Source organism: Pelophylax lessonae, assembly GCF_965119305.1.
Source record: "Pelophylax lessonae genome assembly, chromosome: 13".
Taxonomy (NCBI): Eukaryota; Metazoa; Chordata; class Amphibia; order Anura; family Ranidae; genus Pelophylax; species Pelophylax lessonae.
In genome coordinates this window covers 63,377,450-63,402,592 of record NC_138780.1, presented here as the reverse complement: position 1 = coordinate 63,402,592, position 25,143 = coordinate 63,377,450, and the positions used below count along the sequence as shown (strand labels likewise).

The 25,143-nt window shown below is 45.4% G+C and overlaps 1 protein-coding gene across 1 annotated transcript in view; it reads right to left on the bottom strand.

Moving 5' to 3' along the window:
• Nucleotides 1-792: 792 nt before the first annotated feature.
• The window catches only part of VPS18 (VPS18 core subunit of CORVET and HOPS complexes), a 53,344-nt gene continuing 28,993 nt past the window's right edge, over nt 793-25,143 (bottom strand). Inside the window, exons 4-5 of the mRNA XM_082275536.1 lie at nt 19,500-21,355; nt 793-1,597 (exon numbers count right to left, since the gene is read on the bottom strand). Coding sequence (XP_082131662.1) covers nt 869-1,597; nt 19,500-21,355 — 2,585 coding nt within the window. The 3' untranslated portion in view covers nt 793-868. The remainder of the gene's footprint in view (nt 1,598-19,499; nt 21,356-25,143) is intronic.

Here is a 25,143-nt window from a genome sequence, read left to right as displayed (position 1 = left end):
CAGCACAGCACGCTGAGAAGGCCGATTTCCAACTATCCTTCAGGGCCTGGAGAGATGAAAGCAGCTACACTTAACTTTCTGAGATAAAAAAAGTGCACGCAGCTTTAGGGAATGGACAAATGGTTTTATCGCCAACTGGTATTTAGCTTAATTAGCACATGACGCCCACAGAATGCATGTGTGTGGCAACAAAGAGGGTGGACTTTAACTCACATATGCATTCATTGCAACAGAGCTCTCTCTGCTGAGAAAGTGCTCCCAGCACAATGACCAAGCTGTCAAAGAAAGCTCTCAGTCTGTACTATTAAGAGTGCGTGAGATCAGCTCCCATAAATATGACTACACTGACAGCCAATCACAGTGGACATGTGATCCGCTGATCCTTCCTTTCTCCCAGGCATACAAACCCCATTTACAAAGAAAGCCAGGGCTCGGTGAGAAGGGGTTAATAGATTCATAGTTAGAAAAAAATTATCCCCCGCGGAGGAATTTTTCTTTATAAAGACAAGCACATTGAAATATATATATATATTTTCGGTATTCCGTTTATGAAGCTATTTTACAAAGTAAAAACTGTGCAATATTTTATCATACAGTATTTTCCATTCACAGATTACACAACTAATACTCAAATTATGGTGAGATGCAAAACATCCAATAATGATTTTAGATCATGAGCAAGCAGTCTTTTAAGATCAAACTATTGGACTACTGGATACAACAGTGACGAGTCCTCTTCATAAAGTCAAGGGACTGGCGATCAAAAACTTGGCACACATGTACTCACAGGATTGATGATTAAATCCTGGACACAAAAAACCTGGCCTTCGTTAGTTTTTCATAAAACAGTCCCAAGAAAAACAAAATTCTACAGCCAGCTGAGCATCTCCTCCTTATATTTTTGTGGATCTATGAATGCTTTGTCAATTGATCGAATCATAAGTTCACCACAATAGGGACACTCAGCTGCTACAATGTCGTCAATGTCTGTCTTGATCTGTTCACGGCTTGGTTGTCCTTTACCCAGACTTATACCGTCTTCATCCTTTGCATGGGAGCCGCCTTTGGAAGGCTGTGCTGTGGCTCCTAATTTCTTCTGTAAGTCTTCTAATTTGATCTGCTTGTAAGCAGGTAAATTGGGGACAACTATCTGCATAAGGCAGTCATAATGGAACATGTGACCACACAGGAAGAGATAAAACAGGCGGTTCAATAGTGGAAAGTCACAATAAGTGCACTTATCTTGTGGATCAACTGAGCTGTACTTGTTCCTCATCTCCTGCATGTCTTCCCGAATACGTTTTGCACTTAGTGTAGCATCTTCCATCTCTTGCTTTAGCTCTTCTATATGCTGGTTGTAAGCTTGAAGTGAACTGCATATGGCTTCCTTGAAGTGGTCAATGGTCACAAAGTCAGGGAAGAATGGAAGAATATCTTCTATTTTGAGAAGATTACAGCTAGACAGACAAACCATGGCCTTCTTCACATCCTTCTCTTCCTGCACCACATGACGAGCGATTTTAAGCCACAATTTCTTCTTCAGTTCCTCATCATCTGCTGGTAAATCTGCACAAGACTTTGCTAGGTCCACATCCACCTACAAGTATTAAGAAAAAAGAAAAGATGTATTACTAACTATGAAAAAGACCAACATTTAGGCCTCATGCACACAGTGCGTCTGTTTAGACCAGGGATCTCCAAACTACAGCACTCCATCTGTCGGGGAACTACATGTCCCATGAGGCACTGTAAAACTGAAATTCACAGACATGACTAGGCATGATGGGAGTTGTAGTTTGGAGACCCCTGGTTTTGACCCTCTGAAGATCTTTTCTCCTTGTAGATGAAAAGCTGCTTAAAAAACAAAATGGCAAAAGCCGCATATTGCACAGGTTTGCGCACATCAAACGTTTGAGCATTATTGGAATGAATGCTTCTCTTCTAACATGCCTTAGGTGTACATAGGCTAACAAAGGTGCTTTGCAGGCTAGAAAAAAAAAAAAAAAAAAAGTCAAACACCTGTAAAAGGAGCATTAAAACCCATTTAGTACCACTAAAAAGGCAAAACTATTTTTGGATAGAGTGGAGAGGGATTAGAACCCCGGTCAGGTTTTTATTGCCAACTGTCTCTGTTGGGGGGGGGGGGGGGGGGAGATTCACCCTCTCTATTTGTTCTGTTTCACATTATCATTGAAAGTGAAAGGGGAAGATATCTACTACATTACTGTTCTGAGGATATCTCAACATTTGGTTCTGGTGACTTGGGGGCCCCAAGTGATTCCCTTAATTTGCCGAGCTTTCCTCGCTTCCTGTTTTGGCTATGGGACAGGAAGTGAAGGAAAATCTCTCCAATGGGACACAGATGGCAAACAAAAATAAAACAACCAATCATCTACTGTATTGTGATCCAAATGAAACTTGCAGCCCACCTCTAAGCGGAAACAGAGACCCCCCCCAGCAAGTTGCAGTGAAGGGAGTTGGCGTCAGTGCACCACAGCAGCATTATCAAAGAGAAGAAAGGGCGCCACTTAGCAACCCGGTGCATTAGTATGTAAATAAATGTGGCCTCAGCCAGCGCCACTGCAGCCACACCCCCTTGACATGTTTCACACTGCTCACCAGCCTCTGTGACCAAGCCCGAGAGGGCGGGGAGAAACATTTCAGGGGGGCGAGGCTAGAGCTGCACTGGCTGAGGCCACACACACATCTACATACTAATGCACTGGGTTGGCGAGTGGCAACCTTTCTTCTCTTTGATAAAAACTATAGTGGTTATATACTCCACCCAAAATAAAAAAATTAAAATGTTTGCCTTTAGTTCTACTTTAATCTTCAAATACTGTAAAAAGTTACTTTTAAAACACTTTACCCAATGAATAAAATCCCAGCCAATGACATCATAGGGAGGTGGGGTCAACCTGTGATGTTATCAGGTGAACAACCCCTTAGTTGTCTTTTTTTTTTTTAGAGGTGGTAGATGGCAGAGCTGTCAGCAGCATTCAGCGTGATTGATGATAGATCTATCCATTCACACAGAGCTGCGGCTCAGCCCTGCTCCCACTCTCTCACTGCCTGTGATTGACAGCAGTGGGAGCCAATGGCCTAAGGGGGCGTGGCCTAGGAAACACTTTGCAGCCCGCCCCCCTCTGCTTGTCCTAGTCTGTCAATGGCGAGAGTGCGGATTAGACACACTGCAGGTCCCTGCCAGTGTCTTACAGCCATCATGCAGTCCTCTCCGATTGCTAAAGCTGTTCCTGCACGTTTGCACCAGTCACTTCAGCAGTACACAAGACTAGATTTGATGTGAGCGAGCCTAAAATAAATGGTTATTTTTAATGCAGTTAAAAACAATCTGGCACCCTGCTCTATTCACGTCCCTTCTCTGTGTAAGTCCCTGAAGGATTCCTTGATCCTGTTCGAGGAGGTGTCGGAGGCTGTTTGTTTACTACCTTCCAAGCGGATATCGCATCACCATTTGGACTTTACTTTGTTTATTATTGTGTTGTTTTTTCCACTGTGTATTTAGCACTGATTGTGCTTGTTCAAAAAAGTTTGCTTTTTTGAAAACTTAAAAAGGAGTTGTAAAGTCAGAAAGTGTTTTATTTGCATGCATTCTATATATGAAGATAAAAAAACCTGGGTGCAGTAGCCTCCCCAACACCCCCAATACTTACTGGAGCCCCATCTCTCTCCAGCGATGTCCAGTAGTCCCTCAACTGCCGGGGGCTCTCCCTCCTGATTGCCTGAGACAAAGCTGCGGTGCCTTTGGCTCCCGCAGGTACCAAAGTCAGCCAATCAGGGGAGGGAGAGAGAGCGCGCAAGAGAGAGGGGGGAGGGCTGAACAGCAGCTCCCTGTCAGAGGAGGCAAGCATGACACATTTGTTATTTAAAAAATTTACAATCACTTTAATGCTTACACCTGTGCAAAGGGGACACAGCCACTGCTCACAATCTGACATCCAGCAGGTGCGGATCTGTGTTCAGGGTCTGGTCTGATTTATCTGATTTCGGACACACACCTGCCCTGGTGTCATATTAGGGGCAGCACATATGCCTGAATAGCTACTTTCCTGACTAGAGTAGCCATGAAATAACACATGTGAACCCGAAAGTGATATACAACATGTCGCTACGGTGTTCATTAGTTGCAGGGGGATATCCCCCTGTGTTGTGGTACACAGACGTTAGTGAAATATCACATTGACATTCCAATAGTTAAAAAAAAAAAGTTTAAATCGTGCTCTGTGCTTTTAGAGCATAAGGCACCGCTGGCAAGAACACCGACCACAGCAGACCCTTCATGGAAGGTAAATTCATGGAAAGTAAAACAGAAGTGGCATAGGGGACCTTTAGGGCAGGGATAAATTTAATGCAAAATTTACCTTGCAAAAAGTGTCTGCCCTAGTTGGCATGCTTGTCAGTGGTGCCATGTGCTTTAAAAGATTACTTGCCTAATTGTTACCCGGGCAGAGCAAATTTAATTTAAAAGGGATAAAAGAATGATGTTGATCTGTTTCAGTACATAAAAAATTGGATAATATTTAAAGAGGAAGTAAACTCTTAACTTTGTTTTCCCCCTGCAAAGTAAATGCATAATGTGCTAGTATGCATCGCATACTCACAGCACAGGGTTGTGAAGAAACGGCACCGGCGGACGTTTCTTCAGAGCGCATGCGCCGATGACGTTATCGGCTGCATGCGATGTAAATATCTCCTAAATGGTGCAAGTTTAGGAGATATTTACAGCGCCTATAGGTAAGCCTTAATTTAGGCTTACCTATAGGTAAAAAAGTCATTAAAGTGGGTTTACAACCACTTGAAGAAGGCACACTCAGTCATTTGGTATCTCTTGTGCATAGTACATCTATCCCGACCATACATCTCTAAATTGTTCTTGTTGGTCCTGTTGCCTTATGAGGAGTTTATGTGTAATCTCCATTAGTGTGTTGCCTGATGAGGAGTTATGTATAAATCTCCATTAGCAATTGTAAATATATGGATGGAAATATAAATGTACAATGTTTTGATTACAAACACATATATGATATACGATTGTACATTTGTAAGTTGTGTAATCCAGTCTAACCAGCAGTAGTAATCAATGGTTAACAAATCCATTTAAAATGCATGCCTGAGCTACCAGGGGGCACCTGCTATTTTACACTTAAACACATAAAAGGACAAGTCTGTTTGAAGTGCGAGCTTTTTGCTACCCAGGAGGTGACCTGCTATTTACAACTGGAAAACATACTGATATGCAAAATAGTCCCCCTCTTTAATTAAGTTCCTGTTAGCCAGACATCCTGGGGCCAAGGCAATAGTGTTAACAGACCATGTCATGTCCTCCCTTAATTCGGCCTCCATATCAAAAGGCACTCATTAAGATATGCAATGAAGATGGACCATTTGTTGAGGGTTGGACAATTTGCCCCGGATATGACCTTGCATATCTAAAATTTCAATTTCAGAGCAAATCAACAAGTATAATTAAATTCTCCCTCCAACAGAGAGGAGGGGTTAGCAAAGGGCTGAATTATGCTAAGCTACCGTAGGTGAGGAGGAAGTTGTCCAATCCTGAACGAGATACGCCCAGAGGGAGGAACAGGGCAGGATAGCTGAACCAATCAGAATAGCCCTATACAAGTCTATGGGATAAAGCACACCCCTAATAGGAAATGACCAAATTGGGGCCAATTAGCCATTTTCCCTCCCCAGTGTCATGTGACTCGTTACGGTTACAAGGTCTCAGGCAGGGGTGGGGAACCTTTTTTCTGCCAATGGCCATTTGGATTTTTGTAACATCATTCAGGGGGCATACAAAATGATCAACTTAAAAATGAGCCTGTTATATTTGACCACAGCGTGCCCCCTTTCAATGCAGACTGACCACAGCGTGCCCCCTTTCAATGCAGACTGACCACAGCGTGCCCCCTTTCAATGCAGACTGACCACAATGCAGAGATCATTGTGCCCCCTTACAATGCAGACTGACCACAATTCAGAGATCATCGTGCCCCCTTCAATGCAGACTGACCACAATGCAGAGATCATTGTGCCCCCTTACAATGCAGACTGCCCACAATGCAGTGATCATCGTGCCCCCTCACAATGCAGACTGACCACAATGCAGAGATCATCGAGCCCCCTTCAATGCAGACTGACCACAATGCAGTGATCATCGTACACCCTTACAATGCAGACTGACCACAATGCAGAGATCATTGTGCCCCCTTACAATGCAGAGATCATCATGCCCACTTACAATGCAGACATTATCGTGCCCCCTTACAATGCAGACTGACCACAATGCACAGATCCGTGAGACAATTGCGAATTTTCATTCGCTATTGTCACACAAATGGGCGGGCTCAGGGCGCACTGCTCTGCCCCCCGGGTCCACCCTTTTTGGAGACTCACAGTGTCAGGACGGAGCCATCGGCTCCTTCTGACACAAGCGGCACGGGGGGGGGGGGGGGGGGTTGGTCTGACGCAGCGATTGTGCGGGCCGCATGCAGCCCTGCAGGTTCCCCACCCCTGGTCTCAGGTGTGAATGGGGAGCGGGTGTGTTATATTTGGTGGCCTAAGCTAAAGAAAGATTGCCAAGACCCTGAAGCTGAGCTGCAGCACGGTGACCAAGACCATACAGAAGTTTAACAGGACAGGTTCCACTCAGAACAGGCCTCGCCATGGTCTACCAAAGAAGTTGAGTGCACGTGCTCAGCGTCATATCTAGAGGTTGTCTTTGGGAAATAGACGTATGAGTGCTGCCAGCATTGCTGCAGAGGTTGAAGGGGTGGGGTCAGCCTGTCAGTGCTCAGACCATACGCCGCACACTGCGTCAAATTGGTCCGCATGGCTGTCATCCCAGAAGGGGAAAAATGATGCACAAGAAAGGCTGCAAACAGTTTGCTGAAGACAATTAGACTAAGGACATGGATTACTGGAACCATGTCCTGTGGTCTGATGAGACCAAGATAAACCCAATTGGTTCAGATGGTGTCGAGCGTGTGTGGTGGCAACCAGGTGAGTACAAAGACAAGTGTGTCTTGACTACGGTCAAGCATGGTGGTGGAAGTGTCATGGTCTGGAGCTGCATGAGTGCTGCAGGCACTGGGAAGCTACAGTTCATTGAGGGAACCATGAATGCCAACATGTACTGTGACATACTGAAGCAGAGCACGATTCCCCTCCCTTTGGAGACTGGGCCACAGTGCATAATTCCAAAACGATAACGACCCCAAACACACCTCCAAGACTACCACTGCCTTGCTAAAGAAGCTGAGGGTAAAGGTGATGGACTGGCCAAGCATGTCTCCAGACCTAAACCCAATTGAACATCTGTGTGGCATCCTCAAAGGAAGGTGGAGGAGCGCAAGGTCTCCAACATCCACCAACTCAGTGAGGTCGTCAGAGTGGAAAAGGACTCCAGTGGCAACCTGTGAAGATCTGGTGAACTCCATGCCCAGGAGGGTTAAGGCAGTGCTGGAAAATAATGGTGGCTACACAAAATATTGACACTTTGGGCCCAATTTGGACTTTTTTACATCGGGGTGTACTCCCTTTTGTTGCCAGCGGTTTAGACAATAATGGCTGTGTGTTGAGTTATTTTGGAGGGACAGCAAATTTACACTGTTATACAAGCTGTACACTCAACACTGAAGAAATAACACCTTGCTTCAATGTAAAGTAGTGTCACATGAAGATATAATAAAATATTTACAAAAAAGGGGAGGGGTGTACTCTTGTGAGATACTGTATATAAACAAGTAGATAGAGTGGATATATAAAGTCTATTACAACCCCCCCCCCCCCCTGTTAAAATGTCAGGTTTTGAGGTGAAAAAAAAAAAAAAAAGACAAAAGATAAATCATTACAGAACATTTTCAACCTTTAACCAGTTCCGGACCACCCACGGTCACGCCTGCAGCTAGGTTGCGAGCGTGCCCCCACTCGGCGGCGGGGACTCTGATGCATGTGACAGGCGGCGGCGATTGCTGCCTGACACCCGCAATTGCTCCCCGCTCCCCTCACACAGCTGACCGTTCTGTCTGGAATGATCACAGAGCTCCTGTGATCCTTCTATAAAGGATCACAGGTCTCTGATCATTTCACAAATCCAACCCCCATACAGTTAGAATCACTCGCCTAGGCTCACATTTAACCCCTTGATCACCCACTGTGTTAACCCCTTCCCTGCCAGTGTCATTATTACAGTAACAGTGTATATGGTTAGCACTGTTTACTGTAGTAATGTCACTGGTCCCCCCAAAAAAGTGTCAAAAATGTCAGTTAGGGGTCCGATCTGTCCGTCGCAATGTCACAGTCCCGCTAAAAATCGCAGATCGCCACCATTACTAGTAAAAACACACCAATAAAAATGACAAATCTTTCACGTAGTTCGTAGACGCGATAACTTTTGGGCAAACCAAAATACGCTTATTGGAGATTTTTTACCAAAAATATGTAGCAGAAAACAAATTGGCCTAAAATGTTAATTTTTGATTTTTAATTTTTTTTTTGGGAAGGTTATACAGCAGAAAGTGAAAAAATGGGATTTTTTACTTACCGTAAAATCAATTCCACCAACAGACGTAGCTGCTGCTTTAAATCCTAGACGGATGGGTAATAAGCCCCTCCCACTAGGAGAGACCAGGTAGAGCCAAAGGTTTTGACACGCCCAGGGGGAACGGGCTCCCTGGGTAATTACCCCTGGCCTCACCGTTGCATCTTCAGTTTAGTTGCAAGCAGTGAACAACCAAAACCAAACTCTTTAGAGAAAAAAGGGGTGGGAGCCAAGTCCGTCGGACTCCGAGAAAGGGATTTTATGGCAAGTAAAAAATCCCATTTTCTCTTTCGTCCACCAACGGACGTAGCTGCTGCTTTAAATCATAGACGGATGGGACATCCAAAAGCAGTAACCACTGAGGGGCGGGAAAAAGACAAACTTAAAAGAATGCAATTCCCACGGCTAACATAGCCAACTACATAACATGGAGCCCAACAAGCAACAACTGGGGCTCAATTGTAACAAAACCATAAAGGAGAAGGAACTGCTCCTTAAATGGCGGCCTGCAAAACCTTGCGGCCAAAGGCCGCATCCGAGGATGCTAAACATATCCACTCTGTAAAACTTGGTGAACATATGTACAGACGACCAAGTGGCCACCTTGCAAACCTGCATCACTGACGCCTGATGGCGGAAAGCCCAAGAGGCACTCAACGTCCACGTAGAGTGAGCCGTGACAGGGAAAGGAGGAACCCTGCCCTTAAGAGAATACGCCTTCACCACAGTTTGTCTGATCCATCGGGAGATGATCGCCGCAGACTGACACTTACGGGGTCCATCCGTATTCACAGACAGAGTCCAACTTACGAATGGACTCAGTCTCCAGATACACCCATATCGCCCGAACCACATCCAAGCAATGCAAGGCAATTTCATTCGGATGTGAAGGTTTCAGACAGAGTGACGGAAGAAGTAGGTCTTCGTTCAGATGGAAGTCTGAAACCACCTTAGGAAGAAAACGACAGATTAGGCCGTAACACTACCTTATCCCTGTGTATTACCAGATAAGGAGAGTGGCAAGATAGCACCGCTAGTTCAGAAACCATGCGCACAGAGGTGATAGCCACCAAAAAGGCTTTCTGCGACAAGGCGAGTAGGAAATGTGTCTTATGTTCTCGAAAGGAGATTTCTGAAGAACCGATAGAACCAAATTAAGGTCCCAAGGAGGTAACGGAGACCTCCTAGGGAAAGCCAACACACCCCTGAAGAAACATACGAATCAAAGAGTGCGTAGCCAAAGGGCATTGGAAGTACACAGCCAAGAACGAGATCTGACACTTAACCACTTAAGCCCTGGAAGATTTTACCCCCTGCCTGACCAGGGGGTTTTTTGCGATTTTTTACTGCGTGAGTTTAACGGACAATTGCGCGGTCGTACGACGCTGTACCTAAGCGAATTTGATGTCTTTTTTTTCCCCACAAACAGAGCTTTCTTTTGGTGGTATTTGATCACCTGTGCGATTTTTTGATCATGCGCTATAAACAAAAAAAAGGAGCATAAATTTTGCAAAAACAACAATATTTTTCACATTTTTTTTATATGAAATTCCCAAAAAAAAAAAAATGTAAAAAATCAAAATTTAACATTTTTTCGGCCAATTTGTTTTATGCTACATTTTTTTTTTTACCAAACATATCGCAAAAAGCGTATTTTGATTGGTTTGCGCAAAAGTTATCGCGTTTACTAACAAAGGGAAAGATTGTCATTTTTTTTTTTTTTTAACGAGTAATGGCGTCGATCTGCGTTTTTTTTGCGGGACTGCGACATTGCGGCGGACAGATCGGACCCTTGACTGACATTTGACACTTTTGGGGTTACCAGTGACATTACTGCAGTAATCAGTGCTATACATATGCACTGTTACTGTAAAAATGACACTGGCAGGGACGGAGTTAACTGTATTGGCGAGGGAGGGGTTAAGTGTGTCCTAGGGGCGTGTTTCTAACTGTGATGGGACATGGCTACTAGTGTAAAAACAGAGATCAACGGTCCTACATAGTAGAACCGTCTGATCTCCATTTTTACACAGGGGAGAATGACAAGCGGCTTGTTTACATTAGCCGCCTGCCTTTCTCCCTTCCCAGCGAACGATCGCGAGTGAGGCGCGCGTCCGCCCCGGCTCGTTCCCCAACAAGTCACACGCACTGACTTGTTAGGGAACGAGCCGGGGCGGGCGCGCGCTCGCCCCCTATTGGCTCACAAGCCAGTGACAGGCTAGTGACGTACCAGTACGTCACTTTGCCTGGCCGGGGCTGACCGCCGCAGTATATGTACTTGCGGCGGTCGGCAAGTGGTTAAGAGTGCCCAAGGCCAAAACGTTGGTCAACCCCTTTTTGCAGAAAGGTCAGGATCCTGCTGATAGCAAAAGGATCTAGGATGCAGCTTCAGCGTTTCGCACCAAGCAATGTACGCTTTCCATGTACGATGATAAATCTTCTGAGAAGTGGACTTCCTAGCCTTGAGTAAGGTATAGATCACAGAATCGGACAGACCCCTGCCCTTTAACACCTTGCTCTCAACAGCCAAGCCGTTAAAGCCAGCGACTGTAAAGCAGGATGGAAGTTTGGACCCTGAGATAGAAGAAGATCTTCCCGCAGAGGAAGTGTCTACGGACCGGCGACCTTCAGCTGAATCACGTCAGTGTACCAGGATCTCTGGGGCCAATCTGGAGCCACCAGAATTACCGGAATCCCCTCCCAACTCGACCCTGCATAGCAGGCGAGATAAAGTTTCAGCGGAGGAAATGCATAAATTAGCCCATGCTGGCTCCAGGGAGCCACCAGGGCGTCTGTGGCTCGGTCCAGAGATCCTCTGGCCAATGCAGTAAACTTTCCCATTTTGTCTGGAGGCGAACAGGTCCACATCCAGGGTCCCCCACCGGAGATACAGCTGGTGGATGCAGGGACCACTCTCCCTGATCCAGGGTTCGGCGACTCCGGTAGTCTGCCTGCCAATTGTCTACGCCAGGAATGTACGCGGCGGATAGGGCTGGAACATAGTCCTCTGCCCAGCGCAGGATCTAGGCTACCCTCCAGAGCCGCTAGGGCACTCCTGGTGCCCCCTTGATTGACATATGCCACGGCCGTGACATTGTCGGACTGGACTCGGACAGAACACCCCTTGAGATTTTCCGTCCAGTGGAACAGGCTCAACTTGATTGCCCTCAGTTCCAGAATGTTGATCGGGAGCTTGAACTTTTCCAATGTCCAGGTCCCTTGAACATTCAGCGTGCCCAGCACTCCCCCCCCCCCCCCCTCAACTGGTCAAACAGGCATCTGTCATCACCACCACCATCTAGAATACTGGAAGGAAGGATTTCCCGTGGAGAAGATACGGAGATCTGAGCCACCAATTCAGGGAGTCCTTGGATCTCTAACTCAATCGAATCAGACTGTCCAGGGATAGAGGATCCTTATCCCATTTGACAAGGATCTCCTGTTGCCAAAGTCTCGTGTGGGCCAGAGCATATGGTACAGCCTCGAAGGAGGACACCATCAGGCCCAGCACCTGCATAGATGACCTGAGAGACACCAGGTCACAAGCCAGCAGTGACAGAATCGCTTCCCTTAACTTCTGTAACTTCACCACAGGAGGTAGAAATACCTTTCCCAAAGCTGAATATAGGATCATCCCTACACACTCCAGTCTGGTTGTTGAGACCAGGGCAGATTGAAGCAGTTCGGTTGGAATCTCAACCTTCAGAAGAGTGTGAATGGTCACCTCCAAATCCCGTTCCAAGTCCGTTTGGAGAAGAAGATCGTCCAGGTACCCCAAAATTGCTCTGTCATAGGAGAGCCAAGAAAGGGGCTAATACCTTTGTGAAGACCATGGGAGCAGAGGCGAGACCAAACGGTAACGCCACAAATTGGAAATGGTCCTTGCCCACCGCAAAGCTGAGGAATCGTTGATGACCCTGGCAAATAGGGACATGGAGATAGGCATCCTTGATATTGATCGAGGCCAGCAGGTCCCCCTGATGCAAGAATGCCACCACTGACCGCAGAGATTCCATGCAAAATTTCTGGACGTGCACAAAGCGGTTCAGAGTTTTGAGGTCCAAGATTGGACGCAATTTGCCCTCCTTCCGTAGAACGGTAAACAGGTTCGAATAGAACCCTCGAAAGCGTTCCTGATGAACTGGTACAATCGCGCCTTGTGACAACATGTCCCGAATCGCTTCCCACAGCCGAGCAAGGTGGTCTTTGGACAGCTAAAGATTGGAGGGTAAAAAAATCTGTCTGGCTGACGGGAACGAAACTATCTTGTACCCTGACTAAATTACCTGGTGGACCCACGTGTTGCGCAACAGTGAGATCCAAGGATCTGGGAAGAAACGGAGACGTCCCCCCACCTCTGAAGTGGATGGGAGCGCCCCTTCAGGCAGAAGGGGTCTGCTTGGAGGTGCTGGGGGCAGAGGATTTCAGCTTACCAGCCCACCGTTTCCAGGATCCTTTTCCGCCCGAAGTCTGCGAAAAATACGCTTCTGGGCTGTAAAGGAAGGACCTCGCTTACGCGAGGGAGACTTACCCTTAGTTGAGTAAGGAAGGAGTGTGCTCTTTCCCCCAGTGACCGTCTTGATCAAGTCATCCAAGGAGGAACCAGAAAGGCGAACACCCTGAAAGGGAAGAGCTGCCAAAAGCTTCTTAGAAGCCTGGTCGGCCGACCAGGACTTTAGCCAGATCGCACGTCTGATGAGCACACTTACCACTGACGCTCTGGCCGCGATCGGAACAATGTCCAGGTTAGCATTGCATACTAATTGCAGAGTCTGCGATAATTGGTCAGCGAGTTCCAGGGCAGATGACAGTAACAGGGTTACCGTCAGTGCCTCTCTCAGAGCCTTTACCCATTCAAACATAGTCTGATAGACTAGAATGGTAGTCAGGGCAGGTCTGAGAATAGATCCCACTACCGTATACAGGTGTCGGAATAAGACCTCAATACGTCTTTCAACCGGATCAGGGAGAGATGAGGATTCTGCCACCGGTAAAACCGTGGCCTTGTGAATAGCGCATATTTGGGGGCCCATCTGAGGGGGGACCGTCCATTTGCGCAAGATCTCTTCCTCAAACGGGTAGAGTCTAGCCAAACGTTTGGGAACTGCAAGCGTGCGATTAGGTCGCCGCCATTGTTCCTCCACTAAGGCGGACAAGATTTCGGGACAAAGGAAAACCTTGGCCGATTTCTTTGCCCTGATTAGAGGAGGCGATTAGAGAAGAAGCGTTTTAACCTCAGGCAACGCAGGGGGTTCTTTACTGTTAGGGCTACAGGATTGTGGAATTCTCTACCACAAGAGGTGATTTCTGCGGGAAGTATGGTTGCTTTCAAAAGACTCTTGGACGTACATCTCAATGATCAGAACATTCAGGGGTATGAGAGAGGATTACGGCCACACACACCTACACAGGTTGAACTGGATGGACTATGGTCTTTATTCAACCTCAACTACTATGCAACTATGCAAGGATCCAAAAGGATACCGAGGCTCCTTGCGATTTAGAAATCGCATCTGTGATTTTTAGGGTGTCCCTCACTAAAGGATATCAAATCTACCAGCGCCTTTTCCTGTGCCAAGGCGGGTGTGGAAACATCCTCTTCCATGTCAGAAAAGTCTGAATGCAGGGGACGCATCCTCCAAAAGGGGGTCTGCGTTGCTGGCGACCATATCAGCCTCAGAATCTGAGAGGAGACAGGCGAGAGCCGAAGGCGTTTCTTAGTAAATGCTGCTGCAATAACTTTGTCCATTTTACTAGATATTTCTTGCTCCACAGACGCTGGCATGCCAGGTGTGTGCGTCCCGGCAGGGTGTTTCACCCGCAGGCCAGTCCCCGTCCGTGGGACTATAGTCGCTATGGAGACCCAGCGCGGAGCTACAGTCTGCAAGCACTCTCTGCCACAAACTGGGAGACCGTAAGGCTCTCATATAGCCAGTCCGAAACCCAGCCGGCATTCCACAGGAACTGAAGTCCGCAGCAGCAAAAAAAATTAAAAAGGTTCCCTTTAAGACGTTTAAAAACAGAGCTAGGACAAAAAGGTCCCAGCAGGGAGCTGTTTGGCCACTCGTAAGACCAGGCAGCTAAAACTGAAGATGCAACGGTGAGGCCAGAGGTAACAACCCAGGGAACCCGGCCCCTGGGCGTGTCAAAGCCTTTGGCTCTACCTGGTCACTCCTTTGTTTATAGCGCAAAAAAAAAAAAAAAATCCCAGAGGCGATCAAATACCACCAAAAGAATGCTCTATTTGTGGGGGGGAAAAAAAAAGGACATCAATTTTATTTGGGTACAGCGTCGCGCAACCGTGCAATTGTCAGGTAAAGTAACAGTGCCGAATCACAAAATATGGCCTGGTCATTAAGGGGGAAAATCTTCCGGTCCAGAAGTGGTTAATATTACCTATAAACTGTACAACTCATTTGAACAACAAACTGAAATCTTTTAGGTGGAAGTAAAAATAGAAAAAAAATAAAAATATGGTTGCATTAGACTGCACAGCCTTAAATTAATACTTTGTTGAAGCACCTTTTGATTTTTTTTGGGTAGGAGTCAAATCAGCATGGAACAGCTGGACCTGGCAACATTTGGCCACTCTTCTTTGTAAAGAACACTCCAAATCTGTAAGATTGCGAAGTCCTCTCTTGTGCACAGCCCTTCTCAGATCACCCCACAAATTTTCAATTGGATTCAGGTCTGTGTTCTGGCTGGGTTATTCCACAACTTCAATCTTCTTTTGGTGAAGCCATTCCTTTGTTGATTTGCATGTATGCTTTGGGTCGTTGTCATGCTGAAAGATTAAGTTCCTCTTCATGTTCAGCTTTCTAGCAGAAGCCTGCAGGTTTTTAGCCAATATTGACTGGTATTTGGAACGGTTCATAATTCCCTCTACCTTGACTGAGGCCCCTGTTCCAGGCCAGCTAAAGAAAAACAGCCCAAAGCATGATGCTGCCACCACCAGGCTTCACTGTTGATATAGTGTTCTTTTGGGGATGTGCAGTGTTTTTGTTTCAAACATATCTTTTGGAATTCTAGACAAAAAGTTCAACCTTAGTTTCATCAGACTAGAACACAATTTCCCACATGCTTTGGGAGACTTCAGTTGTGTTTTTGCAAAATTTACCTGGGCTAGCACAGACATACATTGGGGATCGAAAATTTGGGCACCCCAGGTAAAAATTTGTATTAATGTGCATAAAGAAGCCAAGGAAGATGGAACAATCTCCAAAAGGCATCAAATTACAGATTAGACATTCTTATAATATGTCAACAAAAATTAGATTTTATTTCCATCATTGACACTTTCAAAATGACAGAAAAAAAATTTATAGCATGCACTGCCCCCTTTGCAAGGCTGAGACCTGCCAGTGTCATGGATTGTTCGCAATCATCATCTGGGAAGACCAGGTGATGTCAATCTCAAAGGTTTTAAATGCCCAGACTCATCTGACCTTGCCTCAACAATTAGCACCATGGGATCTTCTAAGCAGTGGTCTAGAAAACTGAAAATAGTTGACGCTCACAAAGCTGGAGAAGGCTATAAGAAGATATAAGAAGATAGCAAAGCGTTTTCAGATGTCAATATCCTCTGTTCGGAATGTAATTAAGAAATGGCAGTCCATCAGGAACAGTGGAAGTTAAAGCAAGATCTGGAAGACCAAGAAAAATATCAGACAGAACAGCTCGCAGGATTGTGAGAAAAACAATTCAAAACCCACGTTTGACTGCATGATCCCTCCAGAAAGATCTGGCAGACACTGGAGTTGTGGTACACTAATATAATAAAGTCCAAGTGTCTCTGCGTCCAGTCCCTGTGTCTGTGGGATTGCGCTACTGCACATGTGCCCCACGGACAGCCGTTGGGACTTGGAGTGCAGAGACTTCGGACAGAAGAACTGCGGTGTACGAGGGGAGGGGGCGTGTCTGCAAGTGCTAATGATGGCCAAGCCCAATCACGCGAGAGTGGGCGGAGGTACTTATACATCACGCAAGGAAGAGTCAGCAAGTCCCGCCTGGTCTCTCATTCAGGATATGCGTATCACCACCGGCCAACCACGGGAGAAGATGCGTTCCACAGGCTGGAGCCTGTGACAGCACACCCTACTCTAAATTAAGCGTATCCCCACTGGCTAACCGATGTTCTGTCAGAAAACCCTACCCCATCAGATTTCACTAACAACGGCCGAAGAACACTGAGCGTGTGGGTGTATATGGAGCGCCCTCTGCTGGCTGGAGGTCATCTTCACCCAGGAACAGAGCGCCCCACTGGTGACATATAGTTAGTGGTGTACAGAGCGCCGTCTTAATGGTCAGAAGACAGAATGGCCAGAAAAAGTGTCTAAAGCGAAAGTAAAGGCAAAACCCAACTAAATGGAGGTGTGCCTCAGCCCTGACGATGTTATCAAAATTCCCTACCTATTCTGCGCATGCGCAGTAAGACGTGTGACGCGGCTACAGCTGGTGCATGACGAACCTGCACCGGAAATGACGTAGGTAGGGAAATCTGATGGGGTAGGGTTTTCTGACAGAACACTGGTTAGCCAGTGGGGATACTGTTCTGTCAGAAAACCCTACCCCATCAGATTTCCCTATGTCATTTCTGGTGCAGGTTTGTCATGCACTAGCTGTAGCCGCATCACACGTCTTACTGCGCATGCGCAGAATAGGTAGGGAATTTTGATAACATCGTAAGGGCTGAGGCACAAGTCCTAACTGCGCATGAGCGGGCGCATGAGCACCAACGGATCGGGCAGCGGCATCTCTTATAACAAACATACATCCGATCTCCATGGCACACACTGCCGAGTCGACAATGGGACAATCTTATTCCCTACCCAGACGCGCACGCCCACTGTCTCATTGTCGGGTCAGCACAGTGTGTGCCATGGAGATCGGATGGATGTTTGTTATCAGAGATCCCGCTGCCCGACCCGTTGGTGCGCATATGTTCTAGCGCCCGTTAATTTAACGGGCTTAATATCTAGTTCCACTATAAAGAGATACTTGTACAAATATGGTCTTCATGGAAGAGTCATCAGAAGAAAACCTCTTCTACGTCCTCACCACAAAAATCAGCGTTTGAACTTTGCAAATGAACATATAGACAAGCCTGATGCATTTTGGAAACAAGTTCTGTGGACCGATGAGGTTAAAATTGAACTTTTTGGCCGGAATGAGCAAAGGTACGTTTGGAGAAGGGACACACAGAATTTAATGAAAAGAACCTCTGTCCAACTGTTAAGCATGGGGGTGGATCAATCATGCTTTGGGGTTGTATTGCAGCCAGTGGCACAGGGAACATCTCACGAGTAGAAGAAAAAATGGATTCAATAAAATTTCAGCAAATTTTGGATGGTAACTTGATGCCATCTGTGAAAAAGCTGAAGTTAAAGAGAGGATGGCTTCTACAAATGGATAATGATCCTAAACAAACCTCGAAATCCACGTGGGGTTACATCAAGAGGCGTAAACTGAAGGCTTTGCCATGGCCTTCACAATCTCCTGACCTCAACATAATTGAAAATCTATGGATAGACCTTAAAAGAGCAGTGCGTGACAGACAGCCCAGAAATCTCAAAGAACTGGAAGACTTTTGTAAGGAAGAATGGGCAAAGATACCTCAAACAAGAATTGAAAGACTCTTGGCTGGCTACAAAAAGCGTTTACAAGCTGTGATACTTGCCAAAGGGGGCAGTACAAGATATTAACTCTGCAGGGTGCTCAAACTTTTGCAGATGCCATTTTTTGTTTTCTGTTATTTTTAAAGTGTAAATGATAGAAATAAAATCTAACTTTTGTTGACATATTATAAGAAGGTTTAATCTGTAATTTGATGCCTTTTGGAGATTTTTCCATCTTTCTTTGGCTTCTTTATGCACATTAATACAATTTTTTTACTTGGGGTGCCCAAACTTTCGATCCCCACTGTATGAAGAATACAAGAGATTGTTGTCACATGTACAACACAGCTAGTACTTGCCAGATATTCTTGCCGCTCCTTTAATGTTGCTGTAGGTCTATTGGCAGCCTTCCTGACCTTCTCGTCTTTTCCATCAATTTTGGAGGGATGTCCAGTTCTTGGTAATGTCACTGTTGTGCCACATTTTTTCCACTTAATGACTGTTTTCACTGTGTTCCATGGTATATCGAATGGCTTGGAAATTCTTTTGCACCCTTCTCCTGACAGATAACTTAACAATGAGATCCCTCTGATGCTTTGGAAGCTCTCTGCGGACCATGGGTTTTGCTGTAGGATACTCCTATTTAACATGAGTTTAAATGCGATTGCCTAATTGTGAACACAGCTAAATACCCAGTTATAAGAGGGTATATGCACACTTATGTAACCACATTATTTTAGTTTTTATTTTTACTCCTCCCCCCCCCCCCCCCCCCCCAAAAGATTTCAGTTTTTCAATTGAGTTGTACAGTTTATAGGTCACATTAAAAAAAATGTGTACAAAGTTCTAAAATTATTTATCTTTGTCTCTTTTTTTACATGACAGAAACCTGATATTTTAACAGGGGTGTTCATGTATACTTTTTATATCATATATTATACATACATATACACAATACACACACACACACCCCTCAAGGCTGCTGAATTTTACAGCTTTTAGACCTCAGAACTTTGAGGCAATGGTGAAGATTTAAGCACCATTAAGACCTATCCGTTGTAGTAAAGGACCTCAACGCACTAAACCAGCGCACCTGCATTACATTAACACCACAATATTTTAGTGTGCTGCATCAGAAAAAATGGTGAAGGTCTGACTTTAGGTGTGTTGGCAGTGCTGCCTTAATGCAATGCTAGTTAACACACTAATTAGATCGGATAGGTCTGAATAGACCCTAAGGTCTAGGAAAACAGCTAAACATACATAGGAAATATACAGATGGGAGTTCTATAGTTATTTAAAACAGATTACAAAAACTATACCTTTAACGCTAGATCCACTGCTTCTTCATACAGCTCCATAACTTTGTAGACATGGACACAGGCATGATGGTGTCCATGTTCTGCACAGAGACGCAAAGCATATTTTAGGTCATAGTAAATGGTGTTGGGATTGGTGCCCGCAATTTCCAAATATGAGAGAAGGGACTCTGGTCGAAACTGAGCGTATAAGGACAACAAATAGTTGTGGATGGCCTGTTCAGTTTCCTTGAGTTCATAAACACAAAACTCCATATATCTAATGGCTTCATTTATGTGAGTACCAGCTCCCTGACTATAATTAACAAGGGCAGGGATAAGATTCTTTGGATCCAGTCTTTTGCCCATCATGATCCAAGAGTCAACAACCTTCCTAGGTATATGCTGCATTAAGACTGGTGAAAATTTGTAGAAAAGTTTTTCATCTCTATGCTTTGTTAGAACATGAAGAGCTTCACCATAATCATCATGTTGGCAATGATGAGCTACAACTCGTTCATAGTCTTGTATTAAAACAGCAAAATATACCATGTTTTCTGTGTCACCGTGGCTGGCCAGAAGGTCATGTATAGCGGTACGGTTATTGAAGAGGCATTCTTTATTTCGAGGACTGCTAAGAAAACCTCTGAATTCATCACGGGTTTTTAGATAAAGGCTTCTTTTTGAGGTGTCACTTTCTAAGGTTCCAAGGCGGTTGAGATACAACTCTGTCAACCAAGTAGTTAGTAAAGTAATTTGGATCTTCTCTGAAGGTTTCAAGTTGGCTAGCTTTTTCAGGAGAAATTCCATCAGTGCCTCTTCTTGTTTTGCTTCAATGAATTTAAGTGCTATTTCTTCAAAGTAATTCTGAGTGAGAGCATAACATTTTGCACTCTCTTTGTATTTCTTATTATGGAAGCAGTGTTCAGCTTCCTTAGCCAAAACCATGTCCATGCATTCGGGACGATCCTTACAAAACTCTTTAGCCAAGTCGAATTTTCCCATGTTCATGTACATCTTCCAAACATCTCTTGACTCACGTTCCACATGATATCGAAATACTGCCCTTTCTGTATAAATCCATATTTGCCCTATAACAGGATCTTTCACCATCCTTTTCAGTGGGCCAAACTTTTCTGTAAACACATCTTCAAATACAACTTGCCCATTTAATGTACAAATAGCTTTGACCCTGTCAGGCAGCAAGAGTAAGAAATGAAACTGTGTTAGCACAATTGACATTGGTTTGTCAGCACTGGATGAGTACTCCCAAACCTGAACATCTGTCAGCACCGAATCAGGACGAGAGAAGTCCAACGTACCATAAAGTACTCCATTTCCCATCATCCAAGCAAAAGAGGTTGGGTAGGTGCGGAGTTTTGGCGTATAGAAAGCAATTTCACTGTAGCCAAGGTTACCTGGAAACTCTTGGATACTTAGTAGGTCGTCGGCAGGCTGACTAAAAAGGGGTGCAAACCCATGTTGTTCATTACCTTCAGTTATTTTAGCAGTAAACTGGAAAAGTCTTTTTCGAGTTGTTGCAATGGCACAGTAACGGTTTTCATATCCTCTGTTAATTTCAAGGCAACAAACTGGTGCATTACCAGTTTCCTCCTCCAGGGTGTGAAGGTATCGAAAGTATTGGTCAGGGTTGGTGCCAAAAAGACTACTTTCACTTATCAAGATTTCCGCTTCATAGATTTGACCCTGTGCAGTGCCCACCAGAATAGGGCCTGTGGATGTCTCATTACCTAGAAACTTGTTCCACCCAATGCTTTCAATTATATGGCCCTTCCATCGAGAAAGAAAGCGTGCTTTTTGGGCATTTCGATTGAGATATAGGCACTCATTATTGTTCAGAGCAATCAGAAGATGGGACCCTAAAATAAAAAAGGATTATAAAATGAGATCCAAAATTATGGTCAAACGAGAATGATACAATTTCATCAACACTGCGATGAGCTAAAACTGTAAGAGCCTATTCACACTAGCGCGACTTGTCAGGCGACTTGTCAGCCTGACAAGTCGCGGTATGTCGCGGTCCATTGAGTAGTACAGGACCCGTTCTAATAGGAGCGACACAAGTCGCTCCGACTTAGAAAAAGGGTCCTCTACTACTTTGGGGCGACCTCGGAGCGACTTGCATAGACTTCCATTATGTGAAGTCCCTGCAAGTTGCGGGGCACGCGACTTCACAGGTCGCCCCCCGAAGTCAGATCGCCTCAGTGTGAATCGGCTCCAAGACAGACAGATGTCCCATTAAAAAGGTGTACAGGGATACATTTGCCAATCCATAAACAAGACCAGTATAACATTTTTGTACATTGACCGGCACAATGGTAAGGTATACCAAACACAGGTCAAGACCACTACACTTTGTTCTTCCTTCTACATAGTTAAAGGATTTATAAAGTCAGCTGCATTCTAGATGCTTCTGCATTCCAAGTGCTCCTCTCTTCTCAGGGAGTACGATCATTGCTGATTGCACAACTCTAAGGCTGGGTTCACACTGCCGCACGGAGCGGCTCACAGCAGGGGTCCGGTGCATCCCTGTTCACTGTTTCAGTTCTGATTTCAAGCCGAATTTTTGGCTGAACTCCGACCTGAAACAGACCAGAAGACGCACAGGACTCCTGTGCAATTCACACCGGAGCCACTCGAGATATGTGAACTGGGTCCATTGACAGCCAGTCACAATCTCCTGACATGCAAATTTGATGCAGAGAACCCAATTTGCAATAGTGTGAACCCAGCCCAATTATGTGGGGGTGTGTTGTGTTGGGACTGTTGCAAAATAAACAAACAAAAAAAACAAAGATTTCTCAGAGCACAGTAGTGCTGTGTCACACTTGTGCGATGCGGGAAGGATGCGAATTCGCAGCCTGTTCCCGCATCACAAACGCACATCTGGCAGTTCACACTGCCATATGCGATACGCTGGGGGTGTCAATGAAATGTTGACACCCCCAGTTTGATCGCACATCGCAGTGCGATCTGACAGTTCGCACAGGATCGGATCGAACAAGTGTGAACCACTGTGCGATCCGATCCTGATGCGGCTGAAAAAATGCCTCATGTGCGACTTTTGTGCGGGTGCAGTGCGAATTTAGCCATACAAAGTGTATGGCTGAATTCGCACTGCACTTCTGATCGCATGTAATGAAGGAGCAGTGCGCTCCGATATTACATGCGATCTCCGCACACGCGGAAGTGTGAACCGGCACTTAGTCTTCTCTGTGGCCTACAAGCACCAGGGCTACTTTTTTTTTTAAAGGAAGAATTATTATAATATGTGAAGGTTCTCTTAATGATGATAATGATAATAATAATAAATAATAATAATAATAAGAAGGTTCTCATCAACCCAGGTCATGGTATTGCTAGCAGTAGTTAGCCATGTTCCACATGACTTGATTCTCTAATTTTGAAGACGTTTTTGCTGCTCATCTAAGCACCTTTTTCATTATAAGTGTCAGGAACACAACATAACCAGGTGACCCCATTGGCCGGTCGAAGAGCTGTACAAGAGAGACACTAGTTCAAGCTTTGAATTGCTAGTTTTATTTGAAAATTGGAACTCCAAAAAGATTACCATCTGTCCCAGACTAATGGTAATTTCACAACTTCCACACCTCCAAATATGTTCTTGGACAAACATAAGACTTGACATATTCCAAGCGGACTGTTTTAAGGCAACTGATTCTACAGTGTGGCTATATGTGCTGTAGTATGTTTCTGAAACTTTGAGCTGAAGAAGCTAATTGGGAAGGCTGCAAGAGATCTGCAGCATAACTACAGACTCAATGGGATACTGGTAAAAAATATAAAAGAAAAAAAAATATATATGGGGTTTTAGTCTTACTATAAAATCCTTCTCTGTTCATTGACTGACACAGCTCCATAATTTTCTTGATTAGGTTATGCTGCCCCCTACAGGAGTAGGACACTAGGCAGGAAAAAGCTTTGCCACGCCTATGGGGCAGTCCCAGGGGATATACTCCCAACATCCTGCTATAGGCACGCAGTTTTGTTGCAAGCAGCGTCAGAAGAAATATAACCCAACTCAATAGAGGGGTGAGTGCTGTGTCCGTCAACGAACATCAGAGAAAAGGATTTTACGGTAAGTCCGCATTCACATTAATCCGACTTGTCAGGCGACTTGTCAGCCTGACAAGTCGTGGTCCGTCACGCTCCTATTGTGTAGTACAGGAGCCGTTCTAATAGGAGTGACACAAGTCGCTCCGACTTAGAAAAAGGGTCCTGTACTATTTCTGGGCGACCTGGAGGCGACTTGCATAGACATTCATTTTATGAAGTCCGTGCAAGTCGCGCCGAAGTCGCGCTGCAAGCGACTTCACAGGTCGCCCCCTAAGTCGGAGCGACCTAGTGTGAACCGGCAATTAGACAAAAAATCCAATTTTCTTTCGTTCGTTGACAGACACTGCTTTAGGATGTCCCAATTGTAGATTCTGGAGCGGTGTCAAACAGGAGGGGGGTGGGAAAAAAAAAAAAAAAATTCCCAAAAAACCTTGATTATGAGGAGCGTCTGCAATCGCTTGATTTATTCTCCCTGGAGAAGAGACGCCTGAGGGGGGGCATGATAGCAATTTTTAAATATCTAAATGGGGATCTAGGCTTAGAAAAAAAGCTGTTCAGTCGAAGGGATTGCATGAGAACTCGGGGGCATACAATGCGATTAGAGGAGAAGCGTTTTAACCTCAGGCAACGTGGGGGGTTCTTTACTGTTAGGGCTACAAGATTGTGGAATTCTCTACCACATGAGGTGGTTTCTGCGGGTAGTATGGTGGCTTTCAAAAGACTCTTAGACGTACATCTCAAGGATCAGAACATTCAGGGGTATGCAAGATGATTACAGCCACACACATCTACACAGGTTGAACTGGATGGACTTTTGTCTTTATTCAACCTCACCAACTATGTAACTATGAAACAAAAAAGGATAAATCTAGTCAGCCAGGTAACATGGAGCTCAACCAGGAACAGCTGGAGCTCACCTGAAACATACACCCTCAAAGAGGACTAGTCCTCGCAAACCAGCAGCATCCGTAGATGCCAGCACATCTACTTGTAGAAATTTGTGAAAGTGTGCACAGATGGCTAAGTGTCCGCTAAGGCCCAAGAGGCACTAACCGCCCGCATACAACGCGCCTTAACAGGGAAAGGATGAACATGAACCTTGATCGAATAGGCCTGCACCACTCTGATCCATCTGGAAACGTTCGTGGCAGACGCTGCCAACCCATTGAAAGGTCCATTCGTAAGGATAAATAGTGAGTCTGATTTCCAAAACGACTCGGTAGCGCAAGGTACACCCGGATCACCCGAACCACATCCAGAGAATGCAAGGCAATCCCCTTAGGATGCTTAGGCTTAGGACACAAGGAAGGCAACACCATGTCGTCATTCAGATGTAAACCAGAGACAACCTTAGGAAGGAACAACTGACAAGGGCGAAACACCATTTTATCTCTGTGAACCACCAAGTAAGGTGAACGACAAGACAAAGCTGCCAGCTCAGACACCCTACGTGCAGAAGAAATCGCCACCAAGAAGGCTACCTTCTGGGGCAATGTAAGCAGAGGAATCTCGTGAATATTTTCGAATGGCGGTTTCTGAAGAACCGACAGCGCCAAGTGGAGATCCCATG